General features: G+C 41.2%; 1 protein-coding gene across 1 annotated transcript; it reads left to right on the top strand.

Annotated features, from left to right (window-relative positions):
• The first annotated feature begins 17,998 nt into the window (after positions 1 to 17,998).
• On the top strand, positions 17,999 to 19,507 carry LOC112259447 (noggin-3). The gene has a single exon (XM_024434153.2). The coding sequence runs from the start codon at positions 18,443 to 18,445 to the stop codon at positions 19,109 to 19,111; it is 669 nt and encodes a 222-aa protein (XP_024289921.2). The 5' UTR covers positions 17,999 to 18,442; the 3' UTR covers positions 19,112 to 19,507.
• The last annotated feature ends 496 nt before the right edge of the window (positions 19,508 to 20,003 follow it).

The following is a 20,003-nucleotide window of genomic DNA, read 5'->3' as shown; positions in this document are numbered from 1 at the left end:
AAAAAGGCCCAATCTTAAGGTTATACAATTATTTTCTTAAGCATAGGTAGCCTAGTGGTTAGAACTTTGGGCCAGTAACCGAAAGATTGGTAGATCGAATTGCCGAGCTGACAAATAAGAATTGGTTTATAACTGACTTGCCTAATTACATAAAATTAAAGCATTTCCTTTACATTATGAATATCAATCAACCCTGTCGCACTGGTTCAGTTCGACAGCATCTTTGAGAACTGCTGGGTACTTGTGCCAATCACATATTTTACTTAATTAATACAGTCCAAACTTACTTCCAGAAGTAAGAGCATTTTGAATAACCGATAGTATAACTAATGTCCAGCAATAGGCTGCATACGCATGTATTTATGATGTTGGAAATAACTCAGCCCTGCAAAATGAGAATATTTAGGAGTTTTATTTAAAACACCATTAGTTTTATGGTTAAAAAAAGATGTATAGCAGTATTGTATTTGAATCTCTCAACAACTGGCATGCAAACTGGCAGAGTTATAGCTTATTCCTCTGTCTGTATTGCTATGTGTGCTCAGTTTGTGCCCCTTTTATTTTGGAGAAATATTGAACCGTAGCAAGCCGTATATCAGGATACCAGGCAGGAATCCAACTGTTTGACAATACTTTTATAATGGCTGTGTTAATGTTCTTATTACCACAGAGGATGGTTTAGTTGAGTTGAGAAAGCTTGCAGTCAAAACACTTGATGTTTGACTCTTTCTGTTTTAAAAACATGCTTGTCTAGAATGGTAAATAATGTATCTCTGTATGATAGCTCATTTGGCGGGAGCCATTCCGGTTCTGGGAGAGTCTAGTCTGTTCCTCAGGGCCAACGTTTAGCCTGCTACTGAGGTAATGAATGGTCTCTTCACAAACATGGAGAGACACAATATTGTCTCAGGGCTCTCCTGCTACGGAACTCAGAAATCACCAGGATGGCAGGCCACTGTTGGGCACTCAGGGGTATTTATGGATTTTGGATCGTTACAGCTGTGTAAGATAATGTTTGATTTTCATCCATCAATCTTTCTGCAAACAGCGCCTCATTCAACGAGCAGAAAAAAATGTCTGTGTGAAATACGGGTCCTTTTAACCAAAATAATACAAAAAAGAGAAGCCTTTTCCTGACTTGAGCATACATTTACAGGCTGCAAAAATACACAGAAGAGAGTTAAAAATAAAATGTATTTTTGTGAACTGGGTCAGACACGTGGCTAATGCCTGTGAATGGATGTTGACATCTTTCCATTCACTTTCTACCTGCTGTTACGGTCCCTAAATTCTCTGGTCATTAGAATGCAGGCTTGTGTCTATGATGATGTTGAGAAAACAGACTATGATACAGGCTATTTTTCAACTTTTCAGAGGAGTAACAATAACTGCAAAATTTGCTGTTTTGCAGGCCGCTGCCAAAAAGAGAGAGGTACACACAGACCATAATTAACATCCATTGCTTGTCTTATGGTATGGTTACAATGAATGCATTTCTAAGTTTAAATGACTACGCTTTGCTGCTTGTCTGCGTAAGTACAGATTCAATCACATAAGAGTAATGCACAGTGTAAGCTGCATTACACAAAATTGCTAAGGCTTTGGCGCTAGCTTAATGTCAGGTATTTGTTTTCTTTGGTGTTTCTTTGCATTCATTAAAAATAATAGTGTTTTCTGTTGAGCTGCCGTGGACTGGGACTGGCACCTCCTCCATACGTAACCTAGTCTCAGGGCCAACACAGGCCTTGCATTCCAAGGAGGGGCTACTCCTGTTTACCTCTCCCGACCGTCTGACCGCAGACTCAGGGCCCTATCCTTTCCTTCTGTGGTTTCTGGCAGCCAACTCCAGATTCCTGCATGTCTATCACTGTAATCAGGAGTCCAGACCTGCAGTCAGCCAAGCAGCTTGAAACAAAGCAGCATAAAGTAGGTGAAGCATTTCATTTGGATATGGAGAAGCAGCATCTGCATTCTCTCTCAGATTGGTGACCCTCCTCTGAATCTAGATGATGACCATTCTTCCCCAAAGAGCCAAAAGGGGGCATGCAAGCTCTCCTCAGCTCTGGTAGCCTAACTACAGAGGCTCTATTGGCTCCTCTCTTCATTAAGGAGTTGTTGAGTACTACCACCACTACTATCGTGAAAATGTCCAGTTATTTTCTCCATTGCTCTTTTCAAAAAAATTTAACCTGCAAAATATACATTTGGCAAATGTCTGATTGCAAACATTTCGAGTGATTACTGACCCTCTTCTGTTTTATCACTCTGGATCTTCTTATAATTTCCATTTAATGAAACTCCTTTGGGACCTGATACCTCCTATTATGTCATTACCCCTCCGGCAGAAGAAGAGATTACTGTTTTTGCTTAACTACAGCTGCCTGCAGACCACATAGAGCAGAATAGTACTAGAGCACTGAGGAAGTAGTACTAGAGCACTGAGGAAGTAGTACTAGAGCACTGAGGAAGTAGTAATAGAGCACTGAGGAAGTAGTACTAGAGCACTGAGGAAGTAGTACTAGAGCACTGAGGAAGTAGTGCCTGAGCACTGAGGAAGTAGTACTAGAGCACTGAGGAAGTAGTACTAGAGCACTGAGGAAGTAGTGCCTGAGCACTGAGGAAGTAGTACTAGAGCACTGAGGAAGTAGTACTAGAGCACTGAGGAAGTAGTGCCTGAGCACTGAGGAAGTAGTACTAGAGCACTGAGGAAGTAGTACTAGAGCACTGAGGAAGTAGATGACATGAATAAGTGACAGAATGTGAAAACCATCCAGAAAATAAGGATTTCTGCTAAAAATGCATGTAATGCAAAGACCTGTTAACTTAGGAATGATAAATGGAATGATTTGTACAAGTCTAGTGCTTTGCTTGGAGTGCAGTTTTGGCATTGGTGATTGTTCAGTTTAAACAATAGTAAATACCTTTTGTGGGAAGAAAAAGATGAGACCTGATAAACACTAATGTGAGTGTTTTTAAAATTAATTCCTACATTTCTTTGCTTGATTTCCATTTAGAAAAACATAACTATTTTTAGAAGTAAATTGGTAAAGAAATTTGAGTTAAACCTGCAAGATAATGATTTATCACTGTAATCAATAGAATGCAGATTTACCACATTGAATAAATACTGTGGTTAGAATTGGTCTTTGATGGAGAAATTCTGCAACATGTCGAAACAACAAATTCTTCATACGACAACCTAATGTACAGTGTTTCTTTCTCTGTGGCATACACTTTCAATAGATGGAGTTTTAAATGGACTTAATGATTTTGGCATGTTGGTATGAGTCGTGAGTAGTGGTTTACTTAAATGGACCCCATTGGTTTCTGAGGATTGTACTTGACTGTAGTGGCTGACATGATAAAGGAGTCCTATGCATATGTAATAACGCCTTTGAGTAACCATCAGTAAACCCATCTGTGAACTTGAGTGTTCTTCTATAAACTTCTTAACAGCAAATTCCCAATCAAAACCAACCCTGTCTTGGTCAGAGATGGATGGGGACATTTAGGGACCAATAAACAAAATAAATACCACAAATGAAATGTTTCAGTCTATAGGCTGATTTACACATTCCCAGAATCAAAGACCAGCAGGCCTCGTACCCTCTGGTTCCACAAACAACACTGGTGGTAGCGGACAGACAACCATTCAGACAGTATTACTGTCCTGTTCTGTCTTTTACAGCATACTAACTGTCCTTAGTCAAATATAGAATTCACCTGAGTTTGTAACTACAGATTACGTTCATATTGTTCAAACCGTATTTGTCTTTCCCCTAAAATGACCAAACCTATGAATGTTAAACCCGTGGCTCCCAATATATAGTTTTGATGTATTGTTTTGATTTCATTGTCTGAAATGATGAATGCAGTAAAGAGCCTCTCGCCCACCTGGGCTGACCTGGTGTGGCTACAGCAGCAGTAATAACCAGTAGTGACTCTCTCCTCTCTCTCTCCCTGATTAATGCACTTAGATATGATTGAACCCTGCTCTTTGTCTGTCTCCTCTCAGACTCATGCCTGAAAGACTATCTCATTACAGCCCCAGTTAACTGTAGTAATACACACTGTGGCAAGCGCACATCTTGCAGTGTCATTAAAGCCACTGTTCATTACTGCTTTGCCCTTGAATTCACACATACCAGGGAACTGGAAGTGTTTAAGGGCTGCAGCCATAGCAACGGGAATTCTGTCTCTTTCACTTTTCTTGGAAAAATAACGTTCGCTTTACCATACTGCACATGAGCATTTTGTTTGAAAATGGTTCGTTTCTGCTATAGACAAATCAAACCTGAATATCATGCTTTCTTTCTTTTTTTAATTTCTTTGCATCCAACTTAATCCTCCCACTAAGACCATAGTTCGTAAGCTTGTTTTTCTAATCAGAGATAGGTGCAGATTCTCAGGGTTTCAAGCCTGGCATCTATCTGCTCTGTCGCCATAACATTGTGTTTGTAATTAGTTTAATTCTACAGTTATTAAGCACTCTCACAAATACTGGAAGGAATTTAAGCCCAGAGTGGATTCTCACAGAGCTTGCCATTAAAGCTGTCTGAATAGGTCTGGTGCCATGGTTCTTACGTGGGATGATTCCCCATGTTGCAGTTTGTTTTAGCTCCACATTGCTATGCACCAGTGTCAAAATGAGGATATATACTCACTCACAGATTTAACTGTACAAATATTTTGATAGCAATATGCTAGTCCCTTCAAATACCTCTCTGAATGTGAGACTGAACCAATTTATCTAGAAGTCTCATTTGTTGAAGGGTAAACAAATGTATCAATTTGTGTCCTACACATATAGACAGTGCTTCTCAGAGGTAACCTGAGGTAAGTTGTTATACTGTATATGCCGACTACTAGATTTTGAAAGCAGTCCATTACATTTTGGGGGGCATATTATGTCAAGTATATCAGTCTTGTGAGTTACTGACCTTTGTCTGGCTCTTGTGGAGAGTTGAATAATCTGCAACACAGATTAGAGGGCATATTATTCAATGTCGTCGACATTCAGAGGAATCGGAAAATGGACCTTATACTGTCACAATTACAAAAGCCTTTGAATGTATCTGTCTATCAGAATTAACAAAGCTAGTCAGACAGACGTCTCACTGTGGGTGCTGGAAAGAAAACGAGCCAGAATCGGATGATATTAAACATTCTCAGTCCTTCACATTGAGCAAATGTTTGGTACATATGGTTTGAGCTAGTTATATAATGTCCATGACAGATCTATGCAACATAAAGCCCTCTATTTAGAAATTCCAACAATATTTAGTTCAAATGATGTATATTTGAACATGTGGTTTCACAATTGTTTTTAAATACAGTAATTCAACACGGAAAACGACCTTGGCTGTTCCCCTGCGCTATGTTCCAGGACAATTCCTTTATTGTTCTGTTTGACTGTGTGCAGTAGAGTGTATTCTATAAAGGAGGTTGCTTATTCGGGTGTAATCAGAGTGCCGTGGCGAGACTCTAAACCATCTGAAAGTTGACTGTCCAGTATCAAGTTAAGTCTCACTTGGCTTTCCTGATAAGACTGCCACCTGCTGACTGGCTGCCACTCGTCGCGCTGTTCAGTTGACCAATATCTGAGCAGAAGGGCTGTGATAATGTACTACTACATCGGACGATTTACCCATTTAAAACAATAGTGAAAGAAAAGGATTCATAAGAATGTATCTGTCAGAAAGATGTTAACTCACTGCTTTGGACAGAATCTCTTTACGGATTATTCGTTACATAAACCTTTGACGTGAAGTTCTGTTGAGATTGATGTTATGCTGGACAGTTTTTTCAACATGTTGGCTAATTAATGTTGAAAAGGTTGGCAGCTGGACAAATTGGCAAAGGGCTGTTTTGTATGATGTGGCAGTTAGTATGATGACTTATGATGAATCTATTTCCTTAGAAAAACACAGTGTGATGCTGCCCGTGTGGAATGTGGTGCAGTGCAGCTGATTACTGCTGGACTTGGTGCAACCACACTTACATCAACAGTGATACACATTGAGATATCTAATGTCACCATTAGGGAACAGAAAACCTAGAGACCTGACCAACCAGAGGACAGCCTCTCATAAACATGGAATGTGTCTCAATAGTGTTGCACCTAAATATCAATATGTTGTAATGTCTATAATTAAAATCTAAATCTAATGGCAATCTCGTAATCTCAGCCTACACAGCCGTTTGGTCTCTACTTGTCCCCTCTGAGCTGGATTTAAAATGACCTGGGGACCAGCTTTGCCTGTGATGCTTTGGTCTTTGTAGGGTTCTGAGAGACAAGGATGGACAACACTTTGTTTTGTCTGACCTCTCTGTGTTTGTTCTCTTTCCAAGGTCTTGGGAGACGCCAAGCCGTGTGTCTGAGTGACCAGCCACACATCACTCATTGTCATCTCCTTGGAGCCCCCAGCACCCCAGGCACCCCCTCTCAGTGCCAACGCCAGACTGGAACCCCAGTTCTTGGGGTGTAGAGGATCCCAAGTCCTAACAGGGCTCAAGAAACGAAGGTATATATCCAGCTCTGTTAAAGAAAATATAACATAAGTTATGTAAGTCAATGTGGTAATGGGTTTCTGCCCGATCAGATTAATAAAGACAATATTAACAACCCTACCACAGGGCCCTCCACCCAGCTCCATTCAGTCATCACACTCGCTCATCTGTCCTCACCAGCCAAATCTGTTTGTTGATGCAGAAATTCTATATCGAGTTTCTATTTCAGTTTGATAAAACATTGATATGAACGAATGAGGTAGGTGTAGGAAATGCCCAGCCACTGTCTGTCAATGGGTGGCGTGCCTCGTCAGACTCAGTCAACCCACCCAGACCTGACCCCCTCTACAAAGCCCAGTCCCCTGCTATTAAAATAATTTACAGAAACAACACAAGACGTACTCTTGAGGGATTGGGTGGTCTTTCAGTCCTCTCCTGGTGAGGGAGCCTCTCAGCTGAGTCTCTGGACTGGCTGCACAGGTAATCCGAGTGACTCCTAATTAAATGTTACAGCGTGGCGAGTCAGAGTTTCAGTCACACTGCGGAGCTGGGCTGGTGTCGGACTGGTATTTAAACATGGACTGTCAGAGCCCAGGGTATCTCTCTCTCAGCCTCTATTTTCTTACTTTCTATACTCAAACCAATATTGCCCCCAAACAGAGCTGATTTTCTAGATTGTCTTGATCACACACCAGAGTATGACTTGAAAAGACATTGGCAAAAATGATTAAGCTGATGGCAGAATAAATGTATTGACATCATTGACATTCAATACTTCCAGACAGAACATACTTTGATAGACCTACTGTCAGGTTTGTGCAATAGAACCCAACAGAGGTTACATAATTCAGCCCTTTAAAATATAGCTAGCTAAGGATGTACAGGATTATGCAAGATATGAGATTCAGACAGACAGTTATACAAACATGTATAGACTGTTAAAGATAATTTTGAGTTAAAATGTTACGTCTCCTTAAAACAACATTTCATGCAATCATAAATTTTCCTGCAGTAGGAAGAAAAAATCATTTATTTCTATGACTACAGATTTGCTTGCAGACAGAAAGCTCTTTCTCCTTAGCCTTCATATGGGCGTTTTACCGTGGGTTTTGTTTTTCTTTAATAACGCAACAGCTTGAATCACGGAGTCGGCAGGGATCGACCATCCTGGTTCCTGAGACAAGTTAAAGATCTTAAGCTGGGTGTCTCTGCTCTACACCCAATGGGCTTAAACATATATCACACTGGCAGTGGGCTGTTTGCTTTCAACCCCCTCTTCCCCTCCCTGAGCCGACCACTGATCCCCTCTCTGTCTGTATCTCATAGAGGATTCCCTCTATTCAGGGGTTCAAGTGAGGCTTCACAGTCAAACAGCCATGCTGACAGAGAATGTCTTTGATCCCCAAAGCTTACTATCTGACCAAGCTTCTGGATTTACTCCACCTGGTGAAAGATGTATACTTAACTAACACATTTTAAGTCACGTGTAAATGTGTTAATTTAGACTGTCCTCCAAACACCATGAGGGGATGAGGTGAAAGATCATATGTGGCGGTCCTGTAAAACATGTCTGGTGAACAGTCTGGTGAACTGTCCTGCTGATCTCTGTGTCTCTTTTGATCACTGGACCTTGATGACAATCTGTCCTTACATCTTGAATCACCATGTCGCAAAACAGCAGTTCATCTATCAGTCTAGGTTTGCCTTTACCAAAATAACACTGTGCTAGTTTTGTCTTTCTGCATTGCATTAAAATATGAGCTGGTAAATGTTAAATGTTTATATAATTTGGTAATGTATATAGTTCTGAATCATCACCTCTTACAGAGAGCATATTACATTAAATACAAACATGATATTTGTGGAGGAAGGGTGGAAATTTCTCCTTGGGGAGTAGTCTAAGACTGACTCCAGCCATTTCAAAAGGTCTGCTCGGTTTTCAGACTAGAAATCCAACCTTAAAATGACTTTAGTCTGACCCACAAGTCTCAGTTACAGTGCATTAATCTGAAATCAATGAACATTTTCCTGTTGGAATTGTTCTCACTAATTCACCGCCATTGTAGAGGATTCAATCCTGGTCATGATACACCCACCTTAAATGTGTTACATCACATTGGACCCATTAAAGTTATGGTCATCTATAAACTGGTTTAAGTTTATTATTGTCATTGAAAATAGACTTCACCGTGAAACAGAAGATAAAAATAGAAATTAGATTCAATTCATATTACGGACTTTAAAATGATTGTATGATTGTACAATAATACGACATATTTCAGTGGCCATTATTCATGAGGCTATTGGTTCAGTTCTGTCTGGAGACAGAGGTGCTGTCTCTGCCTGTAGTTCAGCGGGGGAGAGTGGAGTGCTTTTGAGGGCTTCTTCCTCTATACCGTGGAGAATAGCCCCATACAATCTGCTCTCCCTGGTGCGCACAGCGACACCGCCCTCCATGATAAAAGCCCAAACCATGTCCAGTCAGTCTCTCAGCTCTCTACTACTTTACTAGTCTATTCAACACCACGGGGCAGTTTATAAGAGGGGGGCGGGGATAGGGGTGTGCCCTGACGTTTGCATACTGTATAACACTCTTGGCAGTAGCAACAAAACAGCCATTCCTCTGGCGACCACTGCCAGTCATTAAGCATAATGTGTCTGGTATCCCTGCGCTGAAAATGCACAAAGGGGGAAAGTAAGACCGCATGAGACATTCTTCTAAGCTGTGATGTGGAGAGATGGGGGGCCCCATGCGGGGTGCAGGGAGCAGACAGCGACAGGGAGGCTCGCTGTGATCTCCCCCAGGACGGCTGGGGGACAGCAACCCGAGAGGGACTCCCCTGATGGTTAAAACAACAGCCCCTGCAACCAACCAGGCTCCATCTCCCCAGTGGATTTACACTCGTTTCTCAACCCCCACCCCGTCCCTCCCTCTCTTCTCCCCTTCTGCTTCCCCCACCAGTCCCCTTTGTGTCAGTCTTTCAGGAGCAACCTCCCCCTCCTCTCTGGGCTCTCCTGCTGTTCATGTAAACAACTACTGTGACGGAGTGGTGAGCTGAGCTGACAGATCCACACTCCAGCAGCCAGCCAGCCCGCAGGAAGGACTCTGGCATTATAGGTTTGGATTAAAGCGCAGTAGGAACTTGTCATAAACTGCCCTGTCTGGTGTAATTTTTTATGATGATGGGCTGAGTGCGAGAGGTCCTGCCTCCATAGAACTCACCCTATGAAATCTGCCCTCTCTGTGTCTGTTTGTTACCGCTTTACACGACCACTATAGATCAACACCAATTCAAAGGCAAACGGTGTGAGAAAGAGAGGTGTGAAGAGCCAATAGTACCAATAAAGCCGTTTAGGAGTGATTATAGATTTCCTACAGTACAAACCAGAGGTGTAAGGCTTTCTCAGTTGGATTTCAAAGGCAATGAAGTGGAAGTCTTAGCTTTTATCGTTAAAGGGCGCTTGTTTAAATCTCAGCCTCAGTTCTTTAGCCCCTTTCTGCAGTAACTTGCTACCCGCTGGGGTCTGTTACTACAGATTTGTGTCTGGTCCTCCTCATGCCTCACCATGCTTAGGATCATCTACCTCTCAGATGAGTCCATTTTAATATCAATCACGGTGTTCAATGTTTTGAAATGAAAGATTGAGTTGGGGTGAAGGCTGTTGCTCTCTTTGCCTGTGTGACGTGTTGAAACCACGTGGAGGCCTTCGGAGCGTCTGCCTGCCGTTGCGGGTCACAGGGAGCATGACGCTAGGCTAGCGCTGGAGCCGTGGAGGTGAGGTGAGCTGGGACGCGCCTGGGTGGCAGGGCAGCGCGCGGGGCCTCCCTGGCTGGCGCCTGTAATTTTACCTTCCCATTCATCAGCCAGAGATATTAATAATAACAGCACATCTGGATTCACTTTACTGTCTCACTTTAACTCCTTCTGTAACAGTCGCTGCTACCACTGCTGCCCAAGCCCCCAGTACACTCCCCCTCCTCTGCTGTCTGTCTCCCTCTCACTGCCTTCCTCTCCTTTTTCACTTCTCTGTTCTTGAGTCTGGCCTCGTCAAGAGAGGGGCTCCTATCTCAACCTCACTACTGGTAAACCAGCCAAGGACCGCCTTAGAAGACACACGGCTTGGCGTCTCCATTGATACATTTTACAGTCCTAACAAAACAGTGGTAAAGTCCTTATTCGTAGCTTAAGAGAGATCATTATAATAGTTGTATTTCAGTACTAATGTTAACGCTTCATATAGTGACAAGAATATTGACCTCTTTCATTTTTACATGAGACCAGGTGTTTAGAAATATAAAGTACAGACATTGAACTGGCTTTAATTCCACTGCCAACTTTCAATTAGCACCAACCCTCTGTACACAACTGGACATGCCACCCCTGGGCGGAGGCTGTGTAAATCACTGAGCTGGCCATCCATAGGTGGAGGAAGGGGCCTGCTGTTGGCGGGCCAGGCTGGCTCAACGCCCGCTGTCCAACCCTCCTAGCTGCGGCAGGTGAAAGAGGTCTGCTGTGTGCAGAGCTGACAGCCCCTCGCAATGCATAGAAACACTTGCTTCATTACCAAACGCCCCCCAGTGAAAGAGGGAGAGGTAGAGAAAGAGAGTTGCTGTACTAAACATGACTTTGAGAAGAGGAGAGAAAAAACTGTGTGCATCACTCATCTGCTCATGAGTCAATGAACACTGATGATGTCACAGGGAGCAGTGCAAGCCTCACACAAACTATACTGTATTACCGATTTTCGTTTAAACTACCTTATTTATTTGCACAAAGAAAATCAAGAGCTGATTATTTTTTCCATGTTGTGAACTGAAAAGTACCTCCCACAGAGAGAGAACAACCTTATTTCACAAACAAAACACATAAAATACTTATTTAGTACAGAAATAGACATTGGACAATTACAGCTCATAGTTTCTTACTACCTAGCGCCTCTCATGATATATTCAAAATGGAAATATGAAGCCTGGTATGGATCTTTTCAATTATACTCAGACATGTTTCAGCTTTGATGATCAACAGATTATCTGTTATAGCTATAAAGGACTTGTATATATTTTTATTTAACTAGGCAAGTCAGAACAAATTCTTATTTACAATGACAGCCTAGGAACAGTGGTTTAACTGCCTTGTTCAGGGGCAGAACCACAGATTTTTACCTTGTCAGCTCAGGGGTTTGATCTAGCAACCTTTCGGTTCCTGGCCCAATGCTCTAACCACTAGGCTACCTGCCCCCCTGTAAGCTGTCAGGGAGTGAATACATCCATGAAATTAATCCTAGCACTGCTGCAAAAGCACCACTATAAAGCAAAGAGAGGGATTCATTAATGTAAGGTCATCTTGATTTATGATGTGTGAATTTGGAGCTGAGAGTCTGAGACCAAGGGGGTGGGTTGCAAACACAGCACCCTGTGTTATAGGTTGAGACACCGGGATCCCCCTCGGCTGGCTCCCCATCCTGTCTCCAACTCCCCCAGCCTGTTAGTTCATAGAGGAGGCTCCGGCCCAGCCACTGCAGCTTTGTCCTGATGAACCGTGTAAATCCACCTTGATTACTACATGGGATCACCACGCTGGCTTTGGCGGTGCTGAAAAGCCATCTTTGACGTGTGCTAAATATCTTGGTAGCCGCAGTGGATGCCCACCGTCTCTCTGTGCTGTTGTTCACGCTCCATTTCTGGGACATGGTGGATTGATGAACTGCTGAATCATCAATCAAAAGCCAAAGTATTTATTTTTCATATACTAAAGGGGCTGCTATCTGAGAGCTGACCACTGCCTTCGGGCTGCATCACAGCCCAGTGCACTTGCTGTGTAACTGGCTTGTTAGAACCATCAGTCCTCCTCCGTCTCAGCTGAGGACACTGCTATCCTGGATGACATATGAGTTCATGCTCACCTCCTGAGCTCAATGGAACCTTAAGCCCTCCACCATCCATGACGCTCTGATGTAATATATTAGTTGTGAGGTACTGAGCTTGCTTTGGATTATAAGTAGGCCTACAATACTGTATTATCATTTTCCCAGGCCCGTGTCTTGGTCAAGGTTGTCAAATCTGAGCATAAGTTTGTTTATTTTATTGATCATTTCTGGAAATAATGACACAATTGCTTTTCATAATTTCTTAACGATTTCATTTACAGGCCCAAACTAACTGTGTAAAAGTACTCGATTTGTTTTGAAACCCAAATAGACATTATGTTAAGTCATTTGTTTGAATAGCTAGCGAGGGCGGTTCGGAGATTGAAATAGCCCCGTGTTTATATTCTGGTTAATTACTCTGTTTGGATAAAATGCTATTGTCTATGAAAACTTTATGGGATGAAAAGAAATGAACACACACAACAGCCTCAACTCCACAACCTGTGGGAAAACAAGGCTAGCTGTTAATTAAAGAGCCTGTTAAAGGGGAAGTTCACCCATCTGGCCTTATTTTCACTCTTTCTGTGCTTGTAGTTGATATTTTGTTTCTTTACAGTGAAAATTGGTTGTCACATTTTGCTGAGTCATCACTTGGCGTTGATTATAATGCAAAATGTAAATATGTCTAAAGCATATTACAAAACACTCTAAAACACTCGAAACCAACTCATGTTACATCAGAGTCCCATTTGGAATGATGTTTCTGCACTAAAAACATTCCATTGTGCCATAAATCCATGTTTGAATGATGCTGTTTATAACAAGAACAAAATATGGATTTATGGGACAGTGGAAAAAAATAGCAAGAATTGAGTGTAGAGATATGATTCAGAATGGGATTGTGATGTAATAGGAGTTTGTGTGGAGTGTTTTAGAGCGTTTTCTAACATGCTTTAGACACATTTTCATGTAGACAATGGCAAGTGATGACTCGGGCAAAATGTGTCTACCAATTTTCTCTGTAATTAAACAAAAAATATATATTTTTTAACGGTTCTGTGCCTTCAAAGAACAGTACTTTCCATGCATGGTAATGTATAACGACTACATATCTGGATATTTATGATAATAGATTCACAGAAATAGGATTGACATCTGTATACTACATAAAACCTGTAGTTGTGAAGATCTGATCGAGGCAAATGATTGGTGTTGTAAACTCTAACGGCTTTGCTCGAGCAGTAGAGTGGCCTTGTTTGACGTGAAAGAACACCATCTACGATAAGGCTTAACATTGTGAGGAAAGATCTCACCTTGCTCTAGTGAAACCTAGCAATTTGTTGAGATAAAGCACATAGTAAGTGTGATTATTGTGATTGTGGGCTCTTGGATCGCAGGAGGAACATGGGAAAAGTGCTATACAAACTACCAAATTGCACACCACTAGTGTGCCAGAGTAAACAAAATAGCACCCATTTCATGTCTGTGTTTACTCAGCAGCAATGTGGCCTCAATTAGCCTGGAGTGTGAAAATGGGATTGCGCGAGATAAACATTGTGAAAGGTGCTGTGTCGGAAGAGCGCCACGTGAAATGGACTGTTTTCTGAGACAATTTCATTTTATTGAAACCACACACTGTTTCCATCAGTTATGACAACTATCTGTGCCCCCACCAGTGCCTCCAGAGTAGACTACACAACCCCCCACCGGTTGAGTGGGAGTATCAAGAGATTGTATTGTCTAGTAGTGAGGTGCTCTGACTTAGACCACTTCTGTGTTGAGCATACTGATCATTCTTGCTGTGGGCCCTATTCAAGCAAACACAGTAAGCAGTCATCCGTAAAAAAACAACAACACTGATCTAGTACAATCAGAATGCACATTTTGATTCATGTCCTACATGAATAATACAATAAAATGCTTAAACTTTCTCATTGTACAGAGAATAACAGTTTCTTCTTGTCTTATGCTTTCAGTTCATGTTTGTTTTCAACAGTCAACTGAGGTAAAAGTGTAACTAATAATGTAGTAACTGGAAAACCTATTTCCATTATATTCATAACAAATCTCAATAACTTGATACAGTTGAAGTCAGAAGTTTACATACACTTCGGTTGGAGTCATTAAAACCTGTTTTTCAACCACTCAACACATTTCTTGTTAACAAACTATAGTTTTGGCAAGTCAGTTAGGACATCTACCTTGTGCATGACACAAGTAATTTTTCCAACAATTGTTTACAGACAGATTATTTCACTTATAATTCACTGTATCACAATTCTAGTGGGTCAGAAGTTTACAAACACTAAGTTGACTGTGCCTTTAAACAGCTTGGAAAATTCCAGAAAATTATGTCTTTAGAAGCTTCTGATAGGCTAATTGACATCATTTGAGTCAATTGGAGGTGTACCTGTGGAAGTATTTCAAGGCCTACCTTCAAACTCAGTGCCTCTTTGCTTGACATCATGGGAAAATCAAAAGAAATCAGCCAAGACCTCAGAACATTTTTTGTAGACCTCCACAAGTCTGGTTCATCATTGGGAGCAATTTCCAAACACTTGAAGGTACCATGTTCATCTGTACAAACAATAGTACGCAAGTATAAACACCACGGGACCACGCCGCTGTCATACCGTTCAGGAAGGAGACGCGTTCTGTCTCCAAGAGATGAACGTACTTTGGTGCGAAAGTGCAAATCAATCTCAGAACAACAGCAAAGGACCTTATGAAGATGCTGGAGGAAACCGGTTCAAAAGTATCTCTATCCACAGTAAAAATGAGTCCTTTATCGACATAACCTGAATGGCCGTTCAGCAAGGAAGAAGCCACTGCTCCAAAACCACCATAAAAAAGACAGACTATGGTTTGCAACTGCACATAGGGACAAAGATTGTACCTTTTGGAGAAATGTCCTCTGGTCTGATGAAACAAACATATAACTGTTTGGCCATGATGACCATCGTTATGTTTGGAGGAAAAGGGGGAGACTTGCAAGCCGAAGAACACCATCCCAACCGTGAAGCACGGGGGTGACAGCATCATGTTGTGAGGGTGCTTTGCTGCAGGAGGGACTGGTGCACTTCACAAAATAGATGGCATCATAAGGATGAAAAATTATGTGGATATATTGAAACAACATCTCAAGACATCAGTCAGGAAGTTAAAGCTTGGTCACAAATGGGTCTTCCAAATGGACAATGGACAAAAGCCCTGACCTCAAACCTATAGAACATTTGTGGGCAGAACTGAAAAAGCGTGTGCGAGCAAGGAGGCCTATAAACCTGATTCAGTTACACCAGCTCTGTCAGGAGGAATGGGCCAAAATTCACCCAACTTATTGTGGGAAACCTGTGGAAGGCTTTCCGAAACGTTTGACCCAAGTTAAACTATTTAAAGGCAATGCTACCAAATACTAATTGAGTATATGTAAACTTCTGACCCACTGGGAATGTGATGAAAAAAATAAAAACTGAAATAAATCATTCTCTCTACTATTATTCTGACATTTCACATTCTTAAAATAAAGTGGTGATCCTAACTGACCTAAGACAGGGAATTTTTACTGGGATTAAATGTCAGGAATTGTGAAAATCTGAGTTTAAATATATTTGGCTAGGTGTATGTAAACTTCTGACTTCAACTGTAGGAGAAAGTAATAATTTAATACAACCACAATAAAAGAAATGACACTGGAAAGTCTAGGTCCATTCTTAATCACTCTTAGTGTGTTTTTAATGGTTTAACTAAGCTGGCCTTCTCTTGGTGCCTATGTTTAAGGGCTCCTGAGTGTCGCAGCAGTCTAAGGCACTGCATCTCAGTGCTAGAGGTGTCACTACAGACCCTAGTTCAATTCCAAGCTGTATCATGAGTCCTATAGGGTGGCACACAATTGGCCCAGCGTTGTTAGGGTTTGGCCAGGGTAGGCCGTCATTGTAAATAGGAATTTGTTCTTTACTGACTTTCCTAGTTTTAAAAAAAATAAAAAAATAAGGTGCCTGCCAAGAGAGTGGTCTGGTTTGCCTCACTAAATGAGAAACCAGCAGGAACGGGTACAACGACCTATGCAGAACCTAAAGGTATTCATTTTGAATGCATATCCTTAAGCAAAAGTTGTTATTCCTTTGTACCTTTCAAGGACCAGACCCTGAAAATGATAATTATGTTGGCTGTTTTACTAGCTGAGGAAATTGACTTTGGTTTAGCCTACTTGAATAAAAACTCTTCAATTAAGCAGGCGTCTGTCTAAAGTATTCTGTCTTTTCAAGGTGAATATATAACTATCACAATTTTCCTGTGATAAAACAGTAGGAAGGGATTAGAAGAAACAAAAACAACTCACCATGAAATGAGGGCTGGCAATAAGTCCATAATGTAATGAGAACCATATTGAAATGTCACTTTGTTGGCTCTAATGCAGCTGTATTCTCCAATGAATTTCATCGCATAGATTAAAGTATTCCATAGATGTTACCACGTATCTAGACCATTGAATGTTATAATCATTGTAATATTTTGCTTGTAGATGATTATGTATCTATTCATCAGTATTTACCTATTATCGCTGCATCATTTCAACACCGGTATTCAGATACATGGGGATTTGTCACAACAAGTTAAACCTTGTCAATGCCTTATTGCCAATGCCTAAGAATGCCAGAATAGTCCAATCAATTGTTGTTTCAAAAAATAAAAATAAGCGTGACCTTTTCCAGACTCTTCACCATAATTTGACCATAAACTAAATGAGTTGTGCGCAGAAGTGCATGTGTGAATTAGCTCATTCAAAATGAAACAGAGATGCATTTATCTAAGTGAATGCTTTATGGCTGATGTAGCAGCCAGTCAGTTCTTCCATTAAATTATTTTCAAGGAATGATTCTCCAAGCATTTGAGGGTAGACAGGTTTGCAAATGGTGATACTTTCCATGGCTGCTGCTTAGTGAGAGTTGTTTATTTGGGAGTTATTTTGGCCAAGGTTTATTGAGAGGTTCCCTGTGACATGGTTGCACACTGAAATATTGTCCCTGCCAACAAAGAGAACACTCTTCATTAGAAAAATAAACAGTTGATTGTTCAGTCATGTTCTTTATAAGGTCTCTCCCTACTTCTACTTGCTCACAACAATTCCAAATATTTGAAGCATTTTTTGTTGGTATTATTATTATTGAGTGTATGTGTCATGAGTGTCATTTAAGGATGCTATTATATAGAGTATTTAACATGTTTTTCCTCATGACAAATACTATCTCTATATCCTGTTGTTTTATAACCTAGTAAGCCTTTTTTGTAAAATCCTCAGCAGTATTTGTACAGGGTAGCCAGTAGGCTAACCTCTCAAATGAATAGTAGCTGTTGGCCTATTGATAGAAATGGTAGTGGCTATGGCCTCTCACATTCAGTTCTAATTGTTGTTCACCGCTTCTAGCTAATTTCCCCCCTCTGTTATCAATGGAAAATTAGCAGAAGTAGTCAGATATTCCGACAGAGGGCGATCAGAATCCAAATTGACGGACCCCTCCTCTCCCTAACCCATCCCCGCCTCTTGATTGAGGGAGGTGTCGGGGATCTCCTACAACAAACCCACATTCAGATGTAATTAATATATCCATCACAACCCTCTGATATATCAGAGGGAGCAGGTTACTCTCTCAGCGTCCTGCAAAAGAAAACGAAACACCATGCTGATCCTCAGAGGGGAGGACTTGAAACTGGAATCACGCGTCAAAGCGCACAAGAATGAGAACCGCTGATGCCACTGATGCTGTCACAGAGCCATTTCAAACAATATATTGAATTCGTGCGTAAAAGGGAAACACTGCCTATATCTAGATTTGTTTTGCGAAAGAGACTATTCATCTTTAGCATATTCAATCAATTATCGTTTGCTATGGAGTAAGCAGTCTGACTTTTAAGGACACCAACACTCAAGAAGTGAAGTTTGGCTGGATGTAACTCAAGCCGGTGCGCACTCCGCAAGAACCGGGCACAACTGTACGCAGCAGAGTAGCCTAGGCCTACCTGTTTAGCTGTATCCTCTAATACTGTCTTATTGTGCGTAACGGACATGGATCAATCACAGCATTTTGTAGCAATGTACTTGCTGATGTTGTCCCTCGGATTTATAATAGAAGAAGGGCTATGCCAGCATTATTACCTCCTCCGTCCTATCCCGAGTGACAGTTTGCCACTTGTGGAATTAAAAGAGGACCCAGATCCTGTCTTTGACCCAAAAGAGAGGGACCTCAATGAAACCGAACTTAAAAGTGTATTGGGGGACTTTGATAGTCGCTTGATGTCTATTACACCACCACAGGATAAATACACTGGCAACGATGAGCTTGACGATTTGGACATTCAACAGAAGCCCAGTGGAGTGATGCCGAATGAAATCAAAGCAATGGATTTTGACGTACAGTTTGGCAAGAAGCACAAACCCAGTAAAAAACTTAAACGGAGGCTGCAGCAGTGGCTGTGGTCATTCTCATTCTGTCCCGTCATTTATACATGGAACGACCTCGGCAGCAGATTTTGGCCACGTTATGTGAGAGTGGGAAACTGTCAAAGCAAAAGATCATGTTCGGTTCCAGAGGGGATGGTCTGCAAACCAGCAAACTCGACCCATTTTACGATATTGAGATGGCGATGTATACAGAAGAAAGGGGGCCTCAAATGTACTTGGATACCAGTTCAATACCCGATGATAACCGAATGCAAATGCGCCTGCTCGAACTGAAATAACTGTTTTCAAGTATAAATTATGATGACTTTGTAATTTTGTATGCACTACCGAGTGTAGGAATGTATTTTATGTATATGAGGTGCCATTCAATTATGTAGGTTATTGTAAAAAGTCAGTATTACGTGTAACCAGAGTCTACCGTATTTGTGGAAAGTATTGGTTATACTTGTTGTATTTATATTGAAGATCAATGGCGCATAGGTGCCGTTTTATAAATATGTTGTTTTCCATTATGGAAACTAATCTATCGACCTCAGATTTCATGTGGATTGTGTTATCTTGCAGCTGATATACAGCTGAATATCGGTATTATCGCTATTTCAACGATTTATCAAATAAATTAAGAGAACTGCTATTTATTCTTTATATTCATATAATAAAATGTCACTGAAATAATTAAATCTCTATTTTGTCTTAAAATATATATATATATCTCCCCTATACCTATCAACTCAACACACCGTGAACCCTTTGATGGAGTAATGACACCTGTCACAATTAGGGTTATAGCGTGCGCACTCACTCACTCTGAACCAAACTCTCAGGAGTCTCGCGTAGTTTGCGCAAGTAAGCAGTCTGGTTCAAGAGACTCTCAGTAAAGCAGCGTGCACCGGTCATACATGGGTAACCTATGGGCGGCTCTCAGTAGATTACTTACTTACACAGTTATACACTTTCATAGAGCTGGGTCCAAGACTTGTTAATTATATTTGTTAAAACTTGGGGTTCCCAGGAGTGGATACGGGCTGAGGATTGCCTGAGTCATAATTGTTAAGCGTTTGTATTCATGCGTATATGCGCACAATTCACGCACACTATTGGATAAATGGAGGGAGTTTGGTGCTTTTTCTACAATCTTACTTTTTTGTATCATAGCAACTGAAAC

This window comes from Oncorhynchus tshawytscha, linkage group LG09 (genome assembly GCF_018296145.1).
Source record: "Oncorhynchus tshawytscha isolate Ot180627B linkage group LG09, Otsh_v2.0, whole genome shotgun sequence".
In the NCBI taxonomy this organism is placed as follows: Eukaryota; Metazoa; Chordata; class Actinopteri; order Salmoniformes; family Salmonidae; genus Oncorhynchus; species Oncorhynchus tshawytscha.
The sequence above is the reverse complement of the archived record's forward strand: the minus strand, read 5'-3'. Positions and strand labels throughout refer to the sequence as shown.

Coding starts and splice junctions, on each gene's coding strand:
- LOC112259447 (XM_024434153.2), top strand. CDS start 18,443: ATGGATCAATCACAGCATTTTGTAGCAATGTACTTGCTGATGTTGTCC.